The sequence below is a fragment of the Theropithecus gelada genome, chromosome 4, assembly GCF_003255815.1.
Source record: "Theropithecus gelada isolate Dixy chromosome 4, Tgel_1.0, whole genome shotgun sequence".
NCBI classification, from domain to species: Eukaryota; Metazoa; Chordata; class Mammalia; order Primates; family Cercopithecidae; genus Theropithecus; species Theropithecus gelada.
This window is the reverse complement of record NC_037671.1, coordinates 88645610-88669014: the sequence shown is the minus strand read 5'-3', so window position 1 is coordinate 88669014 and position 23405 is coordinate 88645610. Positions and strand designations below refer to the sequence as shown.

At 40.2% G+C, this 23405-nt stretch overlaps 1 protein-coding gene across 2 annotated transcripts in view; it reads left to right on the top strand.

Annotated features, from left to right (window-relative positions):
• The window catches only part of MDN1 (midasin AAA ATPase 1), a 185658-nt gene that overhangs the window by 54959 nt on the left and 107294 nt on the right, over positions 1 to 23405 (top strand). For both annotated transcript variants that reach the window (XM_025384538.1, XM_025384537.1), the window contains exons 16-26: positions 8650 to 8861; positions 9439 to 9542; positions 12466 to 12610; positions 13086 to 13182; positions 14747 to 14860; positions 16836 to 16983; positions 17444 to 17554; positions 19449 to 19600; positions 20823 to 21001; positions 21596 to 21804; positions 21975 to 22121. In XM_025384538.1, coding sequence (XP_025240323.1) covers positions 8650 to 8861; positions 9439 to 9542; positions 12466 to 12610; positions 13086 to 13182; positions 14747 to 14860; positions 16836 to 16983; positions 17444 to 17554; positions 19449 to 19600; positions 20823 to 21001; positions 21596 to 21804; positions 21975 to 22121 — 1618 coding nt within the window. The remainder of the gene's footprint in view (positions 1 to 8649; positions 8862 to 9438; positions 9543 to 12465; positions 12611 to 13085; positions 13183 to 14746; positions 14861 to 16835; positions 16984 to 17443; positions 17555 to 19448; positions 19601 to 20822; positions 21002 to 21595; positions 21805 to 21974; positions 22122 to 23405) is intronic.

Below are 23405 nucleotides of genomic sequence, written 5' to 3'. Positions count from 1 at the left end.
CGGCCTCCCAAATTGCTGGGATTACAGGTGTGAGCCACCGCACCCGGCCTCTTAATTCTTTTTTTTGTTTTGTGGGAGGCAGGGTCTTGTTCTGTCACCAAGGCTGGAGTGCAGTGGTGTGATCATGGCTTAGCACAGCCTTGAACTCCTGGGTTTAAGCAATCCTTCTGCCTCAACCTACCCAGTAGCTAGGACTACAGGCATGAGCCACCATGCCTGGTCTATTTCTCTCTATTCTGTATCTATATGTCTTTAGGAATTTCATGCCATTAAATAGTCCTAACATAAATGGCATTGATCTTGTACTAACTGAACACGGACTGGGTCCTTCTCTTCTATCGTGAATTTGTTGTGTTATGTTAGCCATTGCAAGTTGTTTTAAATATAATGAGTAAACAGTACATTTGTGATGCAAATTGATGACACAAAAAGGTGGTACTCAAAATATGATTAATTAGAATTTTGTTTTGGTGCCAACTTGGTGAATAGAATATATCTGTTTTTCCTTGTTAGTAGGTCAGCATCAGTTATTAAAAGAAAATGCAACTTACATTTCAATTTGAAAAGATCACTTGAGCCTGTGAAGTTGAGGGTGCAGTGAACTGTGGTCATGCCATTGTACTTTAGCTGGGATGACAAAGCAAGACCCTGAACAGGATCTCGCTCTGTTGCCTAGGCTGGTCTTGAACTCCTGGCCTCAAGTAGTCCTGCTTCAGCCTCCCAAAGTGTTGAAATTACAGACATGAGCCATTGAGCCTTTTCTCAATTTTTGTGTAGTTGGAAATATGCCTTGTTTTCTGTACTCTTACATTACTACAAAGATATATATATTTTTAATTATTATCCTTTAAGTTATAGGGTACTTGTGCGCAACGTGCAGGTTTGTTACATATGTATACATGTGCCATATTGGTGTGCTGCACCCATTAACTCGTCATTTACATTAGGTATATCTCCTAATGCCATCCCTCCCCTCTCCCCCGACCCCACGACAGGCCCTGGTATATGATGTTCCCCTTCCTGTATCCAAGTGTTCTCATTTTTCAGTTCCCACCTGTGAGAGAGAACATGCAGTGTTTGGTTTTCTGTCCTTGCAATAATTTGCTCAGAATGATGGTTTCCAGCTTTATGCATGTCCCTACAAAGGACATGAACTCATCCTTTTTTATGGCTGCATAGTATTCCATGGTGTGTATGTGCCACATTTTCTTAATCCAGTCTATCATCGATGGGCATTTGGGTTGGTTCCAAGTCTTTGCTATTGTGAATAGTGCCACAATAAACATACGTGTGCGTGTGTCTTTATAGCAGCATGATTTATAATCCTTTGGGTATATACCCAGTAATGGGATGGGTGGCTCAAATGGTATTTCTAGTTCTAGATCCTTGAGGAATCACCATACTGTCTTCCACAATGGTCGAACTAGTTTACAGTCCCACCAACAGTGTAAAAGTGTTCCTGTTTCTCCACATCCTCTCCAGCACTTGTTGTTTCCTGACTTTTTAGTGATCACCATTCTAACTGGTGTGAGATGGTATCTCATTGTGGTTTTACTACAAAGAGATTTAAATAAAATCTTTAGCATATATTATGTTATAGATGAATAGGTGACTCCCTTGTTTAAGAATCATTGTAGAAGATGAGAATACCAAAAAGTTTTTAAAAAGGCAAAGGAATGGAGAACAAAATTCAGCTGTAGGCAAAAAGATGAGATAGGGAAAAGATAAATATTCCTATCCTCAGGCTGTATTGCTGGTTTCGTCTGTTTTATAAGTTATGTTAAATATGTTTTGCATGTGTCCAATATTAAATAATAACCTGGTTTGCAAATCTGGATCCTTTGGGGGTTTTTTTTGTTTTTTTTTTTTTAAAGATAGGGTCTCACTTTGTCACCCAAGCTGGAGTGCAGCGGCATAAACATGACTTTCTGGGCTCAAGTGATCCTTCCACCTCAGCCTCCTGAGCAGCTGGGACTGTAAGCACAAGCCACCACATGCAGCTGCTTTATTTTTAGTAGAGATGAGGTCTCACTATGTTGCCCAGACTGGTCTGGAACTTCTGAACTCAAGGAATCTTCCTGCCTGGGCCTTCCAAAGTGCTAGGATTACAGGCACTGTAGCTGGTCTTGGATTTTATTTGTTTATTTAATTTTAACTCTTTTTTTTGGGGGGGGGGACAGAGTCTCACTCTGTTGCCCAGCCTGGAGTACCATGGTGCCCTCATAGTTCACTGCAGCCTCTGCGTCCTAGGCTTATGTCATCCTCTTGCCTCAGCCTCCCGAGTAACTGGGACTACAGACATGCACCCCCATGCTTAGCTAATTATTTTCTATTTTTGTAGAGATGAGGTCACATTCTGTTGCCCATTGTATTCATTTGTTTCACGCTGCTGATAAAGACATACCCAAGACTGGATAATTTACAAAGAAAAGAGGTTTAATTGACTTATAGTTCCACATGTCTGGGGAGGCATCACAATCATAGCGGAAGACAAGGAGGAGCAAAGTCACGTCTTACATGCATGGTGGCAGTCGAGAGCTTGTGTAGGGGAACTCCCCTTTATAAAACCATCTAATCTCATGAGATTTATTCACTGTCATGAGAATAGCTCGGGAAAGACCTACCCCCATGATTCAATTACCTTCCACCTGTCCCTCACACAACACGTGGGAATTGGAACTACAATTCAAGATGAGATTTGGGTGGGGACACAGCCAAACCATATCACCCTGGATGAATCTTGAACTCCTGAGATCAAGTAGTCCTCCCCACTCAACCTCCCAAAGTGCTGAGATTACAGGCATGAGCCACTGTATCTGGCCTTTTTAGATTAATTTTTAAAACTTTTAAAAATTATTTTTGTTTTTTTTTTGAGACAGGGTCTCACTCTGTCACCCAGGCTGGAGTGGAGTGGCACCATCAGGGCTTATTACAGCCTTGACCTCCCTGGCTCAAGCTATCCTCCCACCTTGGCCCTCTTGAGTAGTTGGGACTACAGGCATGTGCCACCATACTCAGCTAATTGTTTTTGAACTTTAGTAGAGATGAGGTCTCACTATGTTGCCCAGGCTGGTCCCCTGAGCTAAAGTGATCCTCCCACCTTGACCTCCCAAAGTGCTGGGATTACAGATGTGAGCCACTGTGCCCCAGCCTAGATTGATTTTATTTATTCATTTATTTTTTTGAGAGAGTTTTGCTCTTGTTGCCCAAGCTGGAGTGCAATGACACTATCTTGGCTCACTACAATGCCTGCCTCCTTGGTTCACGCAATTCTCCTGCCTCAGCCTCCCGAGTAGCTGGGATTATAGGCATGTACCACCACGTTGGCTAATTTTGTATTTTTAATTGAGACAGGGTTTCACCATGCTGGTCAGGCTGGTCTCAAACTCCTGACCTCAGGTGATCCACCCGCCTCAGCCTCCCAAAGTCCTGGAATTACAGGCGTGAGGCACTGTGCTCTGCCCTAGATTGATTTTTGAAACAATTATTATTATGGGTAAAGATACTTTATAAAAATAAGGGCCTTAGAGACCATCAAATTATTTACATTATGGCAAATTGTCTTTTGCTCTTTGTTAGTGTCCATTGTCCATTACCTCCTTGCTTTTTATTCTTTTGTGCTTCTTGCTTTTTGATTAGTGTTGGCATGATATGTCTTTTTCCTTCATTTAATTTTAAACTCATTTTTGTCATTTTATTTAACATGGGCTTCTGGTAAGCAGCATGTAGACCTTCACATTACCTGTAGGTAGAGACATAAATTCCAAGAGTTGCAGGTGGGGAAGAGCCCAAGAGAATCCTTGAAAAAGAGTAGAGGGCATGGAAGACTTAGATGTGGCAGATAACATCATTCCAGAAGGAGAAAGTCTAGCACTAAAGGGCAAAATACAGAGCGCATGTTCATAGCACTTACTATAGGGAATGGGCTTCAGAGGGGCAGCTTCTGAGGGAGAAACAGATACGTATTGAGAAGGACCAGTTTCCCTGGAGAGCTTGGCAATGAAAGAAGGGAAAAAATAGAGGAAAATTAAAGATATTGTAGAAATAGCAGTAAAGCAGCCAATCCTCATCTTCCTTGCCACCCACCCATAGAACAGTCTTTAAAAGAAAATGCCCGGAAGAGGGTATGGCAGGAGCATACAATTCGAACTCAGAACGCTGCCCATGACATGAAGAGAAAGGGTTTATCATTCTAATTACTCAGCATGTACATTTTACGTTCTTTTTACACTTTGTTTTTTCCCGTTATAATTTTGTGTAGCCATTCTCACATGAATGCTTACATGTGGTTCCAGTGTATGTAACAGGTATAAGCACAGTTACTTTTCATGAAGGCAGGTGTTCTGGACCTGCTGCTAAGGTGCCTTTCTGCAGAAGACGGTTTGAAAATCTTGCTCTTTAGTTGTTTGTAGTTTATAGCCTCAGTTCTCTGAGGTGTCAGGTTGGTTCCCATTGAATATTTGTGTTGCAGTTGATTTTGTTTTATTTATTCTTTTCTGAAATGTATGTTTTTTCATCTTTTCATGTATTGAAATATGTGTTGACTTAAGGGCTTTAGGTAATACTGTGCTCAGCTTTAAATGAATGGAGCTTTCCTTTTTTTTTTTTTTTTTTTTTTTTTGAGATGGAGTCTGTTGCCCAGGCTGGAGAGCAGCAGCATGATCTCAGCTCACTGTAACCCCTGCCTCCCGGGCTCAAGTGATTCTTCTCCCTCAGCCTCCTGAGTACCTGGGATTACAGGGGCCCCGCCACCAGGCCCAGCTAATTTTTGTATTTTTAGTAGAGATGGGGTTTGCCATTTTGACCAGGTTGGTCTCAAACTCCTGACCTCAAGTCGTTCGCCTGCCTCAGCGTCCCAAAGTGCTGGGATGACATGCATGAGCCACAGCACCTGGCCTGAATGAGCTTTTCTTTAAGAAACTCAGTCTACTTTGAAATATTAAGCTGCCTTTTTCATAAATTCAATAGATCAATAATAACAGAGACATTAATTATCCACTAACTCTCTATGGCAGTCATTATGTGCCAGGCACTGTTTTGAGTCCTTTTTTTGTGTTAACTCGGCTGGTCTTAAAACCATGTGAGAAACCGGACTGTTATTCTCTATATTTTAAACATGAGAGAACTGAGGCAAAGAGAGATAAGTCACTTATTCAAGAAAATGGCAGATCCAGGATTTGAACCTAAGCAGTCTTGAGTGTCTGTGTTCTTAACCATTACTCTGCTTCTTCAGTTAACTTTGGATCCCATTTATACTATTTTCAAGACTAGCAGTTTTGGCCTGGAGCAATGGCTCATGCATGTAATCTCAGCACTTTGGGAGGCAAAGGTGGGAGTGTTGCTTGAGGCCAGGTCTTGGAGACCAACTTGGGCAACATAGTGAGACTTTGTCTTTACAATAAAAAGTTAAAAAATAAATAAAAAGACTAGCAATTTTATTTAAATGACACGTATATTTTGTTCAATTTCTCACCATTTTCACTGTTGTCGTTCTAGTTTATTGTCTAGTCCATTGCGTTGATCTCTTATCTTTGCTTCTACTCATAATCTCTTTATTGTCTTTTTTGTTTAGGAGTTACAATAATCCTTTAAAATATAATCAGATAAAGTATAAGTTTTATTTATTTATTTATTTATTTAGAGACGAATTCTCGCTGTGTCTCCCAGGCTGGAGTGCAGTGGCACGATCTCAGCTCACTGCAACCTCTGCTCCCGGGTTCATGCCATTCTCCTGCCTTAGCCTCCCGAGTAGCTGGGACTATAGTCGCCCGCCACCATGCCTGGCTAATTTTTTTTGTATTTTTAGTAGAAATAGGGTTTCACCGTGTTAGCCAGGATGGTCTCGGTCTCCTGACCTCGTGATCCACCCATCTCTGCCGCCCAAAGTGCCGAGATTAGAAGCGTGAGCCACCGCGCCCGGTCCAATAAAGTATAATTTTTTATGGAGACAGGGTCTTGCTTTGTTACCCAGTCTGGTCTCACTCTCTTCCTCAGGTTCCTCCACTGAACTTCTCAATCCATTTAGGATAAAATACAAAGATTTAGAATAAAATGTTTGATTTGTACAGCCCTTCATAATCTGACAGTGGTACTTCTCTGACATCATCTCCCACCTTCCCCTGTGCTGCTGAGCTCCAACCACTTTCTTCTGCTTTGCACCTAAATGCTTGCCATTCCTTTTGTGTGGCCTCCTTGCACCCACAGATAACTGCTTAGCACACATCCTTCCTTGACTTTGGTATCCTTCAAATGTCCCCTCCTCAACAAAGCCTTTCCTGACTGTGATATTCAGATTACCAAAACTCACATCACCCATTCAGCTTTTACCCTACATTATGTTTATAGCAGTTAAGCTACTACTTGACCTCCTGAGCTTGAACAAGCCTCCCATCTCAGCTTCCCAAGTAGCTGGGACTACAGGGACACACTGGCCTACTTGGCTAATTTTTGTATTTTTTTGTAGAGACAAGGTTTCACCATGTTGCCCAGGTTGGTCTCGAACTCTGGAGCTCAAGAAATCCGCCTATTCAGTCTCCCAAAGTGCTGGAATTAATAGACGTGAGCCACCGCCCCTGGCCTGTTGTCACTTTCATTTGATTATAAGCTACACAGCAGTAAGACCTTGTGGGTCTTGTTGACTCAATGGCTAACACATATAGCAGGTGCTCAAAACAATTTTTATAAAGGGATGAGTTCTTGCTCTGTTGCCCAGACTGTAGTACGGTGGTGTTATCATAGCTCACTGTAGCCTCACACTCCTGTGCTCAAGTGATCCTTCTTTCTTAACCTCCCAAGTAGCCGAGACTACAGATGGGACCACCACACCTGGCTAATTTAAAAAAAAATTTTTTTTTTTTTGAGACGGAGTCTCGCTCTGTCGCCCAGGCTGGAGTGCAGTGGCCGGATCTCAGCTCACTGCAAGCTCTGCCTCCTGGGTTTACGCCATTCTCCTGCCTCTGCCTCCTGAGTAGCTGGGACTACAGGCGCCCGCCACCTCACCCGGCTGGTTTTTTGTATTTTTTAGTAGAGACGGGGTTTCACCGGGTTAGCCAGGATGGTCTCGATCTCCTGACCTCGTGATCCGCCCGTCTCGGCCTCCCAAAGTGCTAGGATTACAGGCTTGAGCCACTGCACCTGGCCATTTTAAAATTTTTTATGGAGACAAGGTCTTGGCTTTGTTACCCAGTCTGGTCTTAACCTCCTGGCTTCAGGGAATCCTCCCGCCTTGACCTCCCAAAGTGGTGGGATTACGGGCATGAGCCACTGTGCCTGGCCTCAATACATTTTTGTTAAATAAATGGACTAAAGAAATGCATATACTAATGTGTTAGTGCTGTGAGTAAGTGAAAGTGAGTTTGACATTCCTCTTCAACTTTTTCTCTTTGGAACTGGACTCTCAGATTCAGATGCTCAGTATCAGGCCATTGGGTTTTACTCATCTCATTGTTTCTCCCTCACTAGGCCAGTAAGTCAGCAGTAATCCATGAATTCCCTTATTATGTTTTTGGTACCTTTTCAGTTCTCAATTTATTTTTCATGGAAATAAAGTTTATCTCATTCTTCTTGAATTGTAATGGTATGCTACACAAAATTGTATACTTAAGATTTTCTAGGAATAAGTATTGCCTCTTAGACATCGTATGTTTAAGCTAGAGCAATGTTTTTCAACCTTGTAAAAAGTTATCTCTTACCTCCCCCAAATATTCAAATTTAAGTTAATTTCCTAGCTCATTAGCCAGAGGAATTTAATGCTAAGGAATAACAAAGATCAAAATACTAAGAAGTACAGGTTGAGCTTTGGAGTACCACAAACCATTGCAATAGCTAAGGTTTTTTTTTTTTTTTTTTGCGTGCCCTACCCTAATTTTTATCCCATTGAAAGCAATATCATCGTTGCTGTCTCCTACTCTTCCTTCTTCTAACTGATAATGTATGAGCTGTGTTTAATTTACATGTGTAGATCAATTTCAGATACTTATTTTTCCTTGGATTTTGGTCAACTTTAATGAAATATGGATGGTTTGTTATTATGCCCTATACATATTTATGTAGACATGTTGGTAAAATAAATGATGTGAATTTTACTATTCAAGTGGGACTTTCAGGGTTTTTTTACTTTTATTTTTTTGAGACAGGGTCTGGCTCTGTTGCCAAGGCTGGAGTGGCAGTGGTGTGTTCTTGGCTCACTGCAACCTCCACTTGCTGGGCTCAAGCCTTCCACCTCAGCCTCCCAAGTAGCTGGAACTGCAGGTGTGTGCTACTGCGACTGACTAATTTTTGTATTTTTTTGTAGAGACAGGATTTTGCCATGTTGCCCAGGGTGGGCTTGAACTCCCGGGCTGAAGTGATCCGACCCCCTCAGTGTCCCAAAGTGCTGGGGTTATAAATGTGAGCAGCCATGCTAGGCTAGTTTTTCATAACACTTTTTATCTAATAATAGTTTTTACCTTCATTATAGGCCATTCAAATGCTTGAGATGAGGTAAACAGATTACAATTTAAAACTGTAATGTAGATTTTAAATATTTCGGTAGTGTTTCTAACTTTAATTAAATGAAATCTGAGACCTACTCCTATTTTCTGAGCCATGCTTTCTAACTTTTGTTAACTTTATAAGTTTGTGAGTCACATTTACCTATGTCTGTTTCAGTTATAAACCGGTGGACCATAAGCTTATTTGGCTACCCTTGCGGGAGGCATTTGAGGAACTCTTTGCTCAGACATTTTCCAAGAAACAAAACTTTACGTTCTTGGGGCACATTCAGACCTGTTACAGACAGAAACGGTGGCATGATCTCCTGAGACTAATGCAGCATGTACACAAGTCTGCTGTTAACAAGGATGGAAAAGAGAGTGAAACTGGTAAGGATGTGACCCAGGCTGCCATGGGGGAGGGCATGGGGCTGGGCTTTAGTTAACAGGTTAAGAGTTTTGGCGAAGAGTAAAGCAATACAAATTGGAGATTCTGGGACTTTGGCAGAAGTGACTAATTGTGAAGTATTGTGCCCCATTCTTTACATGATTTCCACAAAAACAGATGACTGGTAATGCTGATGCGCAAGTACTATTTAGTGGTCAGTAAGGCACATTTCCTGAGAAAAAGCTTGTTTCTAAGGAGCTAGATTCCATAGCCAAGAGGCTTTTGCTGGCTTAGGTTACTTCTGTGTGGTTCCTTATCTGTAAAGCAGAATAAAAATAACTAGTCCAGAGGGTTGTTGTGAGGGATAAATGAGGCAGTTAATACATGTATATGCATATATCTGGGCTAGTTAGTGTCATGTCTGGCATTTAGTTAGCATTATATAAGTTTTTAGACTTAGTGTTTTGTGTAAGATGCTTACTTTTTGTGTGTTTTGTTAATTGTATTTGTTTATGTTTAAAAGTTGTATATATTACAACTCAAAATGTGTACTAAATTCTTGTCTGTCTTCTTTTTTAGGGTTACTCATAAAAGAGAAATGGGAAGCATTTGGTCTTAGACTCAACCATGCCCAACAACAGATGAAAATGACTGAAAATACCTTATTGTTTGCATTTGTAGAGGTATTTCTGTTTTCGTTATTTAGCTTATGGTAATGGTGATTTTATGCAAAACAAAGTTTCAGGCAGGTTACTATTGTGTATTGTCTTAATGAAACAATGATTTTGGGGGAAGATTTTGAAAAATGTCTTTCATGGTAATTATGGCAATTATAAGGTCTTAATGAGCACCATCATTATTTAAATAAAGAATTTGAAAGTACAAATTGATAAATTATAATTGTATATATTCATGGAGTACAAAATGGTGTTATGATTTATGAATACGGTGTGAAATAACTAAAGCTCATTAATATATTCATCACCTCACGTACCAATTTCTGTGGTGAGAACATTTGAAATGTACTGCCTTAGTAATTTTGAAATGTACAATACATTATTATTTACTATTTATGGCATGGTTGCCATGCTGTGCAATATATATCTCACAGGGAAGAAACCTTATTTTTTCTGTCTAATTTAAGGCTTCGTACTTTCTTTCTTTTTTTTTTTTTTTTGAGATGGAGTCTCACTGTCCCCCAGGCTGGAGTGCAGTGGCGCAATCTCGGCTCACTGCAAGCTCCGCCTCCCAGGTTCACGCCATTCTCCTGGCTCAGCCTCCTGAGCAGCTGGGACTACAAGTGCCTGCCACCACGCCCGGCTAATTTTTTGTTTTTGTATTTTTAGTAGAGACAGGGTTTCACCGTGTTAGCCAGGATGGTCTCGATCTCCTGACCTCGTAATCTGCCTGCCTCAGCCTCCCAAAGTGTTGGGATTACAGGCGTGAGCCACTGCGCCCGGCCAGGGCTTTATACTTTTGTTACTCTATACTCCCTAACTCTCCAGCCTCTGCTGACTACCATTCTGCTGGCTGCTTGTTTGAGTTCTGTTGTTTTAGATTTCACATATAAGTGAGAACGTGCGATACTTGTCTTTCTGTGCCTGGCTTGTTTCACTTAGCATAATATTCTCTGGTTCTGTTTATGTCATAGCAAATGACAAAATTTATTTCTTTTTTCAAGCTGAATAAGTTTTCATAGGATTCTATTGTTTATATATATGTATATATACAACATTTTCTTTATTCATCTGTTGTTGGAAACATAGGTTGATTCTGTATCTTGACTGTTGTGCATAGTGGTGCAATGAACATGGGATTGCAGACATCCCTTCGACATACTGTTTTCAGATTTTTTGGGGGAATACCCAGAAGTGAGATTGCTGGATCTATTATTATTTTTAAAGATGCAATTGATGACAGATAGTGAACTCTGGATTCTTTCTCTTGTCATGTGTGTCTCCAGGGAAAGAGTGTGTGGATGTGAGAGGGATTTGGACCCGTTCACTTCAGTGCCCCAATTTTAATCCCAAGGCATGGACATCTCTACTGTTTGCTGTCCTGTAACCCTGTAGGAAGGATCAACTTGGTTAAATATTTGTGACTTTGGCATCTAAAAAAAATTCATTTCTGTGACAGTCCTTAGATCAAGCCCTAGAGGAAGCAGGAGTCTTACTTGATAGTGTTTTAGTAACAAAGAAGGTCTACTCAACCATACGTTATGGGTGTGGAAAATTTGGTCATCAGAACTCTTTTTTTTTTTTGAGACAGAGTCTGACTCTGTCACCCAGGCTGGAGTGCAGTGGCGCAATCTTGGCTCACTGCAACCTCTGCCTCCTGGGTTGAAGCAATTCTCCTGCCTCAGCCTCCAGAGTAGCTGGGATTACAGGTGTGTGCCACCGCGCCCGGCTAATTTTTGTACTTTTAGTAGAGATGGGGTTTTGCCATGTTGGCCAGGCTGATCTTGAACTCCTGACCTCAGGTGATCCACCCACCTTGACCTCCCAGAGTGCTGGAATTACAGGCATGAACCACTGACCCTGGCCCCAGAACTATTCCTTTTTTTTTTTTTTCTGAGACAGAGTTTTGCTTTCGTCACCCAGGCTGGAGTGCAATGGCATGGTCTGGGCTCACTGCAACCTCCGCCTCCCAGGTTCAAGCGTTTCTCCTGCTTCAGCCTCCTGAGTAGCTGGGATTAAGGGTGTGTGCCACCACACCTGGCTAATTTTTGTATTTTTTAGTAGAGATGGGGTTTCACTATGTTGGTCAGGCTGATGTTGAACTCCTGACCTCCAGTGACCTGCCCGCCTCAGCCTCCCAAAGTGGTGGGGTTACAGACGTGAGCCATCGTGCCCAGCCCAGAATTATTTTTAATAGGATTATTTCTAAAACCAATTAAATTGTTGTGTTCTCAAAACAAGGCTTATGTTTTATGACTTAGTAATATACTGGAGTTAATATATTTGTTCTGTTTTATGTTTTTCAGTTAAATTTGTAGTAGATTCTTTGTTAGGATTAGCATGAAAACAAAAGCATAAAGCAGCCTTAATAGTAAAATAGTTTTTGATGTGTCAACTGAGTAGATTATTAGATTTGTTTGTATTGCTCTAGGAAATAGAATTTGAAGAGATAACACGAGTGTACTAAAGTCAAAGGATGATGCATTTTGATTTTCAGCAGGTGTGAAAGGTTGTGTATGAGAATCACTAAACACTCTGGGATTTAGATATTTGTCTAATCTTGGTATAGCCTGACCCTGTATTTATTTTGAGTTTTAATAGCCACTTGGGTGCCTTTAAACACCTGACTACAATGTAAGCTATTTACCTGACCATCCACATAATGAGAGGATTTAGTTTATTGCGTCTCTGTGTTAGGCTCAGAGATACTCCCTTGACCCTTTTGGACATTTAAAAAATTAACTTGGCCTTAACTCTACCTATCTGCTGTCAGCCAGTGGGCAGTTAAGGTATAGCAAATCTTTCCTACTTGATGGGCCTATACCTTGATGGGCCTGTGCCTCTGTTTCTAACCCTGCTTGCATAACTATTCTTGGCAAGTGTGCCTTTATTTGACACATTCTTAACATTTTATTTTATCTTTTTCTAGGGTACATTAGCTCAGGCTGTAAAGAAAGGAGAGTGGATCTTGTTGGATGAGATTAACTTGGCTGCTCCAGAAATACTAGAATGTCTGAGTGGTTTGCTTGAAGGATCCTCTGGATCCCTGGTGTTGCTGGATCGAGGAGACACAGGTAGTAGCACTTGAGTCCCTTGGGATTTGACTTGCTGTCCAGCCCTACGGCCACTTTAGAGTGAGATTTTTTTTTTTTTTTTTGGTTAGAAGGATGACGTGGGCCTCCCAATGAAATTTGTTCATTCTTTAGATATTAATTTTCTGCAAAGTACCTTGAGCTGTTGTTGGGTGGTATGGGGAATGCAAAGAAGAATAGTATAATTTGACAAGGTATTTGAGTTGTGGATAATAGACACACTTATAAAATAACAGGTAAATGGTTGGTAAAAGATAAGTAACAGTGAATAAACATACCACAAAAGACTGCAGTATAAGATTAGATTGAATACATAGGTCTGGATAGTTATTTCAGGGGAGTTTCAGAAAAGACAAGGATGGTGTGAGTAGCCAGCATCAGGCTGGCTGGCCCTGGGGGGTTCTGTGGAATTAGATAATCATACCTTTGTTGAAAATTTATAATTTTCTCTTAACAGAGCCACTGGTTCGGCATCCTGACTTCCGTTTATTTGCCTGCATGAATCCAGCAACTGATGTAGGCAAAAGAAATCTCCCACCAGGAATAAGAAACAGGTGAGGGGTTGGTTCTTGGAGACTTTCTTTTTTTTGCAACAGGTTCTTGCTCTGTTGCCTAGGTTGGAGTGCAGTGGTGTGATCTTGGCTCACTGCAAGTCCCCGGTTCAAGTGGTCCTCCCACCTCCCACCTCAGACTCCTGAATAGCCAGGATTATGGGCACATGCCACCACACCCAGTTATTTTTTTTTTCCTTTTTTTCTGAGACAGAGTCTTACTCTGTTGCCCAGGCTGGAATGCAGTGATGCAATTTTGGCTCACCACAACTTCCACCTCCTGGGTTCAAGTGATTCTCCTGCCTCAGCCTCCCTAGTAGCTGGGACTACAGGCATGCGCCACCATGCCTGGCTAATTTCTCTATTTTTTTCTTTTTTTTTTTTTTAGTAGACACGGGGTTTCACTCTGTTGGCCAGGCTGGTCTCGAACTCCTGACCTTGTGATCCACCCACCTCAGCCTCCCAAAGTGCTGGGATTACAGGTGTGAGCCACTGCGCCCAGCCTCAATTTTTTGTATTTTTAGCAGAGATGGGATTTCATCATGTTGCCTAGGCTGATGTCTAACTGGGCTCAAGCGATTTGCCTGCCTCGACTTCCCACAGTGCTGGGATTACCAAGACTTCCTTTTAAGATTCTCTTTATTTATAGATTAGTAATATTAATGTAACCAAACTTTAAAGCAATGCTTGAAATTGCCTCTGATAGTGGAATCTTTACTACCTTATTTGTCATATTCCTGTACTTTCTGTAGGTGGTAGGCATATGGGAATCTTCAGAACACTGGAGAATTTTTCCCTCTGTGTTAGTATGTCAGTGGATATTGTTGAAAATAAAAATCTTTTCTTCCTCAGATAATCTTTTGGCGATTAGAAAAATTTCATAACACAATATAACAGGAAAGCATATACCAGTATACGTACATTTTAGGAACACAGTCCTCTTTGGATGAGGCTAATGATTTGAAAAGGCATTTTAAGTTTCTTTTATTTTTCACCAATAAGCACTGACATGAACAAAGTACTTAGTTGTTGGTGTTTTATGTATGTAACATTTGGGGAAAAAAAATGACCAGATTTATTATTGGTAACCGTTTACTTCATTTTGAGTTTTAAAATAGTAACTTTATTAGATCCTGTCTCTTCATTATAAAGTAATAAAAGCTTCTTAGGGAAGCTTTAGAAACTACATTAAAGTAGTTGTTTTCTCTTCAACCATTTTGTTTCTGATGTTGAGGGGCTTGTTTTTTATTGCACTTATTTTTTTAAACAAATGTGGTTATGATAAACACCTGAAAATGAGGATAATTAATTCTTATTTTTGTGTCTTTTTCTTCTTGTAAGGACTATACATAGAAGACTTATTGCATAGAAGAAGCAATAATGGTATATTTTTGGTAATGGTTACATTGTCCTTTAATTATGATCAGTTTCTATCTCAGGTTGAAAGACATTTTATACTATAAGCAGTTAAAATGAGCTGACATATCTTTTTCTGTTTCATGTTTTTCTATTGTCAACGTAATTGTATTAACTTCCTAAAAAGTGTTTATTATGTATTGTTTTACAGGTTCACAGAACTTTATGTAGAAGAATTGGAAAGTAAAGAAGACTTACAGGTTCTTATTGTAGATTATCTGAAAGGATTGAGTGTGAACAAGAATACAGTGCAAGGAATCATAAAGTAGGTTCCCTTTGTTTGGTATGTCTTTATAAACTCTTTCTCTGAACATGAAAATGTGCTACTCGTGCACACACACAAATATGCATTCTTTTTTACTTCTAACTTGAGAAAACTGATAGCAGGATTATTATTTAGATTCTCTGGTAAAGTTGGAACCTAGTATGAACTCCTTCAGGTTTTTCTAAGGAAATTACATAGAAAGCTATGAATCACTACTTATGAGAAGATATAAACTATCAGATAATGCTCTCCTGATTACCTGTATATTCATAGCTGAGAGTTTGAATTCTTGGAGATGTACATGGCTTGCATTTTGACCTGTCTTGAAGAAGATTACTTTTCTATTTGCAATATTTGTAGTAGCTACGTGGGATATAAGGAGAAAAGGGTTCATATAATTGTGTCAGGTTTGGAATTAATGGAAGCTTAGCCTAATAAATAATAGAGTAGTTGTGTGGCTTGGTGCTTTAATTTGAGACTTATTCCTGTTTTTTTGTATGCCATATAGACAATGTGCAATCTCTTGTGTCAGATAACCTCAATTCTAGTATTGGTTCTATGAGAAACTAATTGTATCATTCTGGGCCACTAACTTAACTGTGTGTTCTCTAGAAAGAAATACAACATGTAAAAGGATTGAAATAGGGTGATATTAATGTTTTACTACGTATTTGTGTATTTTTTCTCTTCCTTAATACAAATACTTATTGAGTGCCCTGGTGCTAGGGATATAGCTATGAGTAAGGCAGACAAAATCCTGGTTCTTCTCATTGAGCTTTAATTCTGGAGAAGTCATGTACCGTAATTTTAGGTTGTGATAAGTGAAAAAAATTACATATAAAACTGAGTAGGATGTAAGGAAATGAAGACTTGGAGTTCTATTTTTTTTTTTTTTTTTTGATACAGTGTTGTGCAGGCTGGTCTTGAACCCCTGGCTTCAAGTGATCTGCCAGCCTTAGCCTCCCAAAGTGCTGGAATTACAGGGATGAGCTACAGCACCTGGTCTTGAAATCCTATATTAAATAGATTAGTCAACGAGGCGTGTGTTTAGAATGCTTCAGAACGGTTTACCACACCACACCCTAAATTGGAATACTTTCTGTTAGCCAAGAATATTTGGACAAAAGTGTAAATATGTATAGTTAAGATTCCAGATGCTAAAGGTAAACTTTTATAAGTACCTCATTTTATCTAAAGAGATAGATAAAATGAGGTACTTATAAAATACTGAGAGTACAAGTAGTATATATTCCATATATTAAAAACCCAGTTCCAAAACATAGATTCTTTCTACAAAAGAAAAAATATTTTTTTAGATAGCAAAGAGATAAGACAAAGCGCATTTGGACAGGAACTTGGATTTCATCTGTGATGCATGCACACTTGGTTACATTTGATCTTGTGGTGCTAATTGATCATGAATTTCACAAAGTGCAAGATACTCATGTTTCAGTCTGAAGCTTTTCCCATCCTGTCATCATTAGGACTTCTAAAGTGTGATAGTGACAATAGTAATGGTAATCGTATCCTCCTGCTTTTTAACGTTTTGTCAGTACTGATTATAGCCATATTTGTAGCCTTTCAAAACACCATGCATTGTTTGCCATGTCTTTATTCATCCCCATTTTAGATTGCACAGGAACTTTGTTTGCCTCTTAAGCTTGAACAGACTGTGGAACACAGAAACTTCTCACCTCTCTTTTTCAGTACCTTTTTGCTAGAGGAATTGCACGTTGTACTTCCCAGTTTCCTAAAGGAAATAGGTGTTCATTTTTTTTTATTTTGAAAGATAGCTCTGAGTACGTGAAAAGTAGATTTAAAAGAGACTAAGATATTTTGATGCATGCCCTAGGAAGTTGTATGCAAGCATGACGATTTGTGATCTAAAAAATGTCCTTTGGGTTTTCTGTAGAGAATCGATAATAATGGATACTTATTAGTAAATAAAATTGCCTGACCTTTATTCTATTTGTAGCTTCTACACAGCTTTGCGGAAAGAGTCGGGGACCAAATTGGTGGATGGCACTGGCCATAGACCTCACTACAGCCTTCGAACTCTGTGCCGGGCTCTGCGATTTGCAGCCTCCAATCCATGTGGCAACATTCAGCGTTCACTCTATGAGGTCTTTCTGAAGTCTCTTTGACAGGATATGAGCTTGCTGGATGGGTTCATGGGAAGGAAGGAATAGGGATGCATATGCCAGATGGCCTGTGCTTTCCAGTTAGTCAGATCAGCCCAGAATACCTCATACCACATCTACCCTGTCCTTTTAAATTAAATATTTTACTTTTTATTTTAAAATTTTTATTTTTAATTATACATAAAAACAGGGTGTCACTGTGTTCCCACTCTGGTCTCAAACTCCTGGGCTCAAGCTGTCCTCCTGCCTTGGCCTCCCAAAGTGCTGAGATTACAGGCGTGAACCACCGTGCCTGGCCTACCCTTCCCTTTATCTACCACCTTACTATATTTAAAAGTTGGGAAGCAGCATCACCCAAGAGGTTAAATTTTGTTCTAGAAATAAGTTTGGTTGTATTGCAGAAGGTTACTTAGCATTATGCATATTTGTGTTTTCTTTCTAGGGTTTTTGTTTGGGTTTCTTAACACAGCTTGACAGGGCATCACACCCAATAGTTCAGAAGCTCATCTGTCAACACATCGTCTCTGGCAATGTCAAGAGTCTGCTGAAGCAGGTATGTTCTTTTGTTATTTTTGACTTGTTATACTTGAGAGGCTGAATTACCAAATTTTCAGCTGTTTGGTTTTTTGTTGTTTTTTTTCACATAACTTTTTAATTATAAAGGTAATCTGTTGCAAAAAGTTTAAACATTACAGAAACGTACGTTTAGATGGTGCAAGTTTCCAATAAGCGTGCTCTTTGGATATTTAAATACTGTGGATAATGTTTCCAGATAAATTGTATAATGTATGTATTTTATTTTCTTATATATCCGAATTTTGGTATGTATGTGTTGATTTATTGAGGTAAATTGTAATATGCATTTAATGTAAGTGGGACTGTCTCATAAGAATATTCTTTTTTTTGGAGATAGAGTCTTGCTGTGTCGCCCAGGCTGGAGTGCAGTGGTGTAATCTCGGCTCACAGCATTCTCCCCCTCCCTGGCTGAAGTGATTCTCCTGTCTCAGCCTCCCCAGTAGATGGGATTACAAGCACATGCCACTATGTCCAGCTAATATTTGTAATTTTAGTAGAGACTGGGTTTCACCTTGTTGGCCAGGCTGATCTCAAACTCCTGACCTCGTGATCTGTCCGCCTCGGCCTCTCAAAATGCTGGGATTATAGGCATGAGTCACCGTGCTTGGCCCATAAGAATATTCTGTAGCTTTCCTTTTTAAACTAACTGAATCTTGGGTATATTTTTGGTTTTGTACCAGAATTCATTGTGACATGCCTTCTAAGGGCCACATATAATTTCACTGGATGGGTACACCATAGTTTCACTATCTGCATAGTTTAACTACACTGTTAAGTATAATCTATACCTTCTGATTGATGGTTGGGCCTTTTCTGAGGGGGCATTAGTGGGGGCACTATTATAAACAATAGCCATTTTGGGTTTGACAGGAAATTACAGAATAGCATGGGACTGAAAGAGGCTGAGAGAAACTGACTCACAATCAACATGTAAATTGGCTTGTTTACATGTTGATTGCTTGTTCATTAGGAAGAGAGAGCCCTTGGGACTTGGGGTTTCTTTGGACTCAGCCTTTTAAAAAATTGTACAAGTAACACATGCATAAATACTTTTGGTAAATTGTGAAAACATTGAGAAAAGGCTCAGGCTTGCTTTTACCATTGTTGTAATCAAATACCAGTCTCTTCCAGTTGGTCTTTTTTTGTGTGTGTGCCTCAGGGTGTGACAGAAACTTAAAAAGATCCTTCCTCCCCTCCCCCTGTTGCTTCTCAACTCAACTGAGGATGCCTTAAAAGCAGGGCCTAGACGTGTAGCTTGAAATCTGGGGCCCAAATGCTCTAGAAGAGTACTTTTCCATAGTTACAGATTTGACCACCATTTAGCGATTCTTTTACTTATAAAAATGGGAATTTATATAATCGAACCTAGTAACTTAAACCATATCTCAGCAAAGTTATGTCATTATCCACAATATTATCCTTAATGGTCTAGTTGCTCTAAAAAGTCAGTTTTATTTTTAATGTCTTCCAGGCAATCGAGAGTGTGATACTGCAAAACCTCCTTCCTTACTACAACACTGGCCCTTTTTCGGGGAACATGGTTTACATGAAATTCATGTTTTTGTTAAAAATACTTGGAGTGGGCATTTTGATATGTGAGAGAAGAAAACTGATACATAAACCTTCTGGGAATTTGTTTTGATTCAGTTTTTTTTCCAAACCCACCTACTCCACTTCATTTTTAAAACCAATATATAACACCATTTTGTTGTCATTCCTCACAATTTTATGTTCGTATTTCACCCAGTTTTAATGTTGAAAGTATGCAGAACAAGACAGCTTGTTCAACAAGTAGCTCTTTTCCTACTTTATGCCCTTCTCTGAAAGAATGTGCAACTGTGGGTTATTCCTTGAACTTCTGTGTCTTTCAGCCTATTCCAGAGCCAAAAGGAGGTCGGCTTATCCAGGTTGAAGGTTACTGGATTGCGGTGGGAGACAAGGAGCCTACAATAGATGAGACATACATTCTCACATCTTCTGTGAAGCTGAACCTGAGAGATATAGTCCGAGTTGTCTCTGCAGGGTGTGTGGGCTTTTTTCTCGCTGTCCTGAACTTGATACAGGCATAGGCACTGATGACATTTTGGTCTAACTTCCTTAACTTTCAGAGAAATTTATTCTTTTTTTTTTTTTTTTTTTTTTTTGACTTTTTATTTTCGCTCTGTTGCCCAGACTGGAGTGCAGTAGCGAGATCTTGGCTCACTGCAAGCTCTGCCTCCCGGGTTCAGGCCACTCTCCTGCCTCAGCCTCCCGAGTAGCTGGGACTACAGGCTCCCACCACGACGCCCAGCTAATTTTTTTTTTGTATTTTTAGTAGAGATGGGGTTTCACCATGTTAGCCAGGAAGGTCTCGATCTCCTGACCTCATGATCCGCGCACCTCGGCCTCCCAAAGTACTGAGATTACAGGCGTGAGCCACTGCGCCCGGCCCGGAGAGCTTTATTCTTATTCGTTGGCCAACTGAACAGTTACTTACAAAAGTCAGTACTATAACTTTTTCCTGGTAGAAAACATTGTTTCTAGTTGTGCAGCTTTGGAGGGAGCACTATGGATGCAGATGATTTTATCTATCTTTAAAGTTGTCTTTTGTTATTTTGCTGATAAATACCACAAATTATTCAGTAAATGAGTAAAAGTTCTACTTAGAGTTTCTTACAAATGTTGCCAGCATAGTTGGAATTGCTTTCCTTAGTATGTTTTGAGGAATAATTTTTACAAAGAAACTTCTCAGTGTATAGGAATAAAAATGTTCTTTGCTTCTTGCAATTTCCAGAAATGTAAAAAGGAAAAAAAAAAGAAAAAAATGCTCTTTTAATGATGCTGTTAAATGATGTTGTCATTCTTTAGAAAACAAACAAACAAACAAAAGACAGTACTTGGCCAGGTGCAGTGGCTCATGCCTGTAATCCCAGCACTGTGGGAGGCCAAGGCGGTTGGATCACTTGAGCCCAGGGTTTTGAGACCAGCCTGGGCAACATGGCAAAACTCTGTCTCTGCAAAAAATACAAAGTTTAGCTGGTCTTGGTGGTGCATGTCTGTAGTCCCAGCTACTCAAGAGGCTGAGGTGGGAGGATCACTTGAGCCTGGGAGGTCGAGGCTGCAGTGAGCTATGATTGCGCCACCACACTCCAGCCTGGGCGACAGAGTGAAACCCTGTGTCAAACAAAACAAACCAATACTCAGTTCTGGTTTCTCAGCTTTGTAATTTTTTGTTTTAAGTTGCTTAATTGGCTAATCTTTTACAGAACCTATCCAGTGCTGATTCAGGGAGAGACATCAGTTGGTAAAACAAGCCTGATCCAGTGGCTGGCTGCAGCTACTGGCAACCACTGTGTGCGTATTAACAATCATGAACACACGGATATCCAGGAGTACATTGGTTGTTACACATCTGACTCCTCAGGGAAGCTTGTCTTTAAAGAAGGTAGGGTTAAGATTCCATTCCATGAACATAGGTATTTATTCTTTCACACACATTTCCTTAAGTAATGTTCTTCATCCTTTCCAATTGAGAGGCACATGGACCTTTGCTGTAACAACCAGCTTTTCTTGATGCCTGAGCTAAGATAGTTAAGGGGTGATGCATAAGTTGCTGGCTTTCTTTAGGTTCTACTAACCTTGCTGGCTGTATACAGGACTAGGGGCAAATTTTCAAGACGGGAGTTGAACTGCTGCTTTATTTTCTAGGGATTCAGAGAATGGGGTTGGTGTTAGCCAAAGGAAGTTGGGAATAGACAACAGAATGTGGTGACTTAAATGAAATTAGACTGCAGGGGAAAGATTATACAAGAAACATGAGGTATTTTCAGCCTTGGATTCTTTTCTGTGGGGGAAAAAGGGGACTATTTTAATTGAAAATTGTTCCTCCTTGATCTGCAGTGTCATAATTTGTTTTGAGGCAAGACTAGCTACAGAAGTTAATTTGCTTTGAAATTTAATGATAACCTAGGATTTGTTGATTGTACATAACGCATTTTAAAACTTTGGACTGATTTATACACTGTTTGTTTCCTCCTAGGTGTTCTTATTGATGCTATGAGAAAAGGCTATTGGATTATTTTAGATGAGTTAAATTTGGCCCCTACTGATGTGTTAGAGGCACTGAATAGGCTGTTGGATGACAACCGTGAATTGCTCGTAACAGAAACACAGGAAGTTGTTAAAGCACACCCTCGGTTTATGCTTTTTGCCACTCAAAATCCCCCAGGACTTTATGGAGGCAGAAAGGTGTGTAGCATTTGTCTCCTTTCAATTTGTTACCACATCAGATCGTAGATTTTTCATAGTAAGGATGAAATGTTTTTACCTCTCCTTTGATATTTTATGGTGAATGTCAGAGCCTCCATATTGGAAATTAAAAGGCACCTTTTACTGTATTCTTTCTGTGCTTTGTCTAGGTCCTTTCTAGAGCCTTCAGGAATCGGTTTGTGGAATTGCACTTTGATGAGTTACCTAGCTCTGAGTTGGAAACAATCTTGCACAAGCGGTGTAGTTTGCCACCCTCTTACTGCAGCAAGTTGGTTAAAGTCATGTTGGATCTTCAGGTACTTAGTTTCAAATGGAATGTGTTGATTATAGTTGGTGATCAAAATTTCATGGCTGCTTTTGTTAGAAAAAAGAATCTGTGGATGTATTTTTCCAATTAGAGATTTTTTTTTTTTTTTTTGTAAGACACGGTCTCACTCTACTGTCCTGGCTGGAGCGTAGTGGCACAATCATAGCTTGTTGCAGCCTCAACCTCCTGGGCTCAGGTGATCCTCCCATCTCTGACTACTCACTCCGTAGTAGCTGGGACTACAGATGTACATCGCCATGCCAGGCTACATTTTTTTTTTTGTAGAGACAAGGTTTTGCCATGTTGCCCAGGCTGGTCTCGCACTCCTGGGCTCAAGGGATCCACCCACCTTGGTCTCCCAAAGTTTTGGGATTACAAGTGTGAACCACAGTTCTTGGCCTTCAAGTAGAGGTCTTTTAAATGCTTCCCACTAATATATATTGTTAGTTTTCTTTTATCAATCAACAACTTTACATCATTAAAATTTTTCTGATATTTACATATGATGATAATTTTGTATTTGTTCATAATATTGAAGCATTTTGTTTAGAATGGAATTTGGCTTAGGGAAAACTGCAGTTTTTGGTTTTTAAATGGATATAGTCCTTGAATGGACATAATTAAAGAGATCAATTCTTGATGGCTCGCCCTAGTCAGCTGCAAAGCTACAGCTGATCTTTACAAATTCCATTTATCTTATGGAGTTAAATTATTCTTTTTTTTTTTGAGACGGAGCCTCACTCTGTCACCCAGGCTGGAGTGCAGTGGTGCGATCTCAGCTCACTGCAAGCTCCACTTCCCGGGTTCACGCCATTCTCCTGCCTCAGCCTCCCACGTAGCTGGGACTACAGGTGCCCGCCACTACGCCCAGCTAATTTTTTGTATTTTTAGTAGAGATAGGGTTTCACCGTGTTAGCCAGGATGGTCTCGATCTCCTCACCTCGTGATCCGCCCGCCTCGGCCTCCCAAAGTGCTGGGATTACAGGCATGAGCCTCCTTGCCCGGCAAAAGTATTCTTTATCAGAAAGTATACATTGTCAAACTTCTTTTTAGAAAGCTAATCATAATGAAGACTCCTATCATTATGGTTCCACGTTGTTTCACTAATCTTCCTGCATCTTTGCCACCATTTGCATTACTTTTTGTTTGTTTTTTGAGATGGAGCCTTGCTTTGTCGCCAGACTGGAGTGCAGTGGTGTGATCTCGGCTCACTGCAACCTCTGCCTCCTGGGTTCAAGCGATTCCCCTGCCTCAGCCTCCTGAGTAGCTGGGA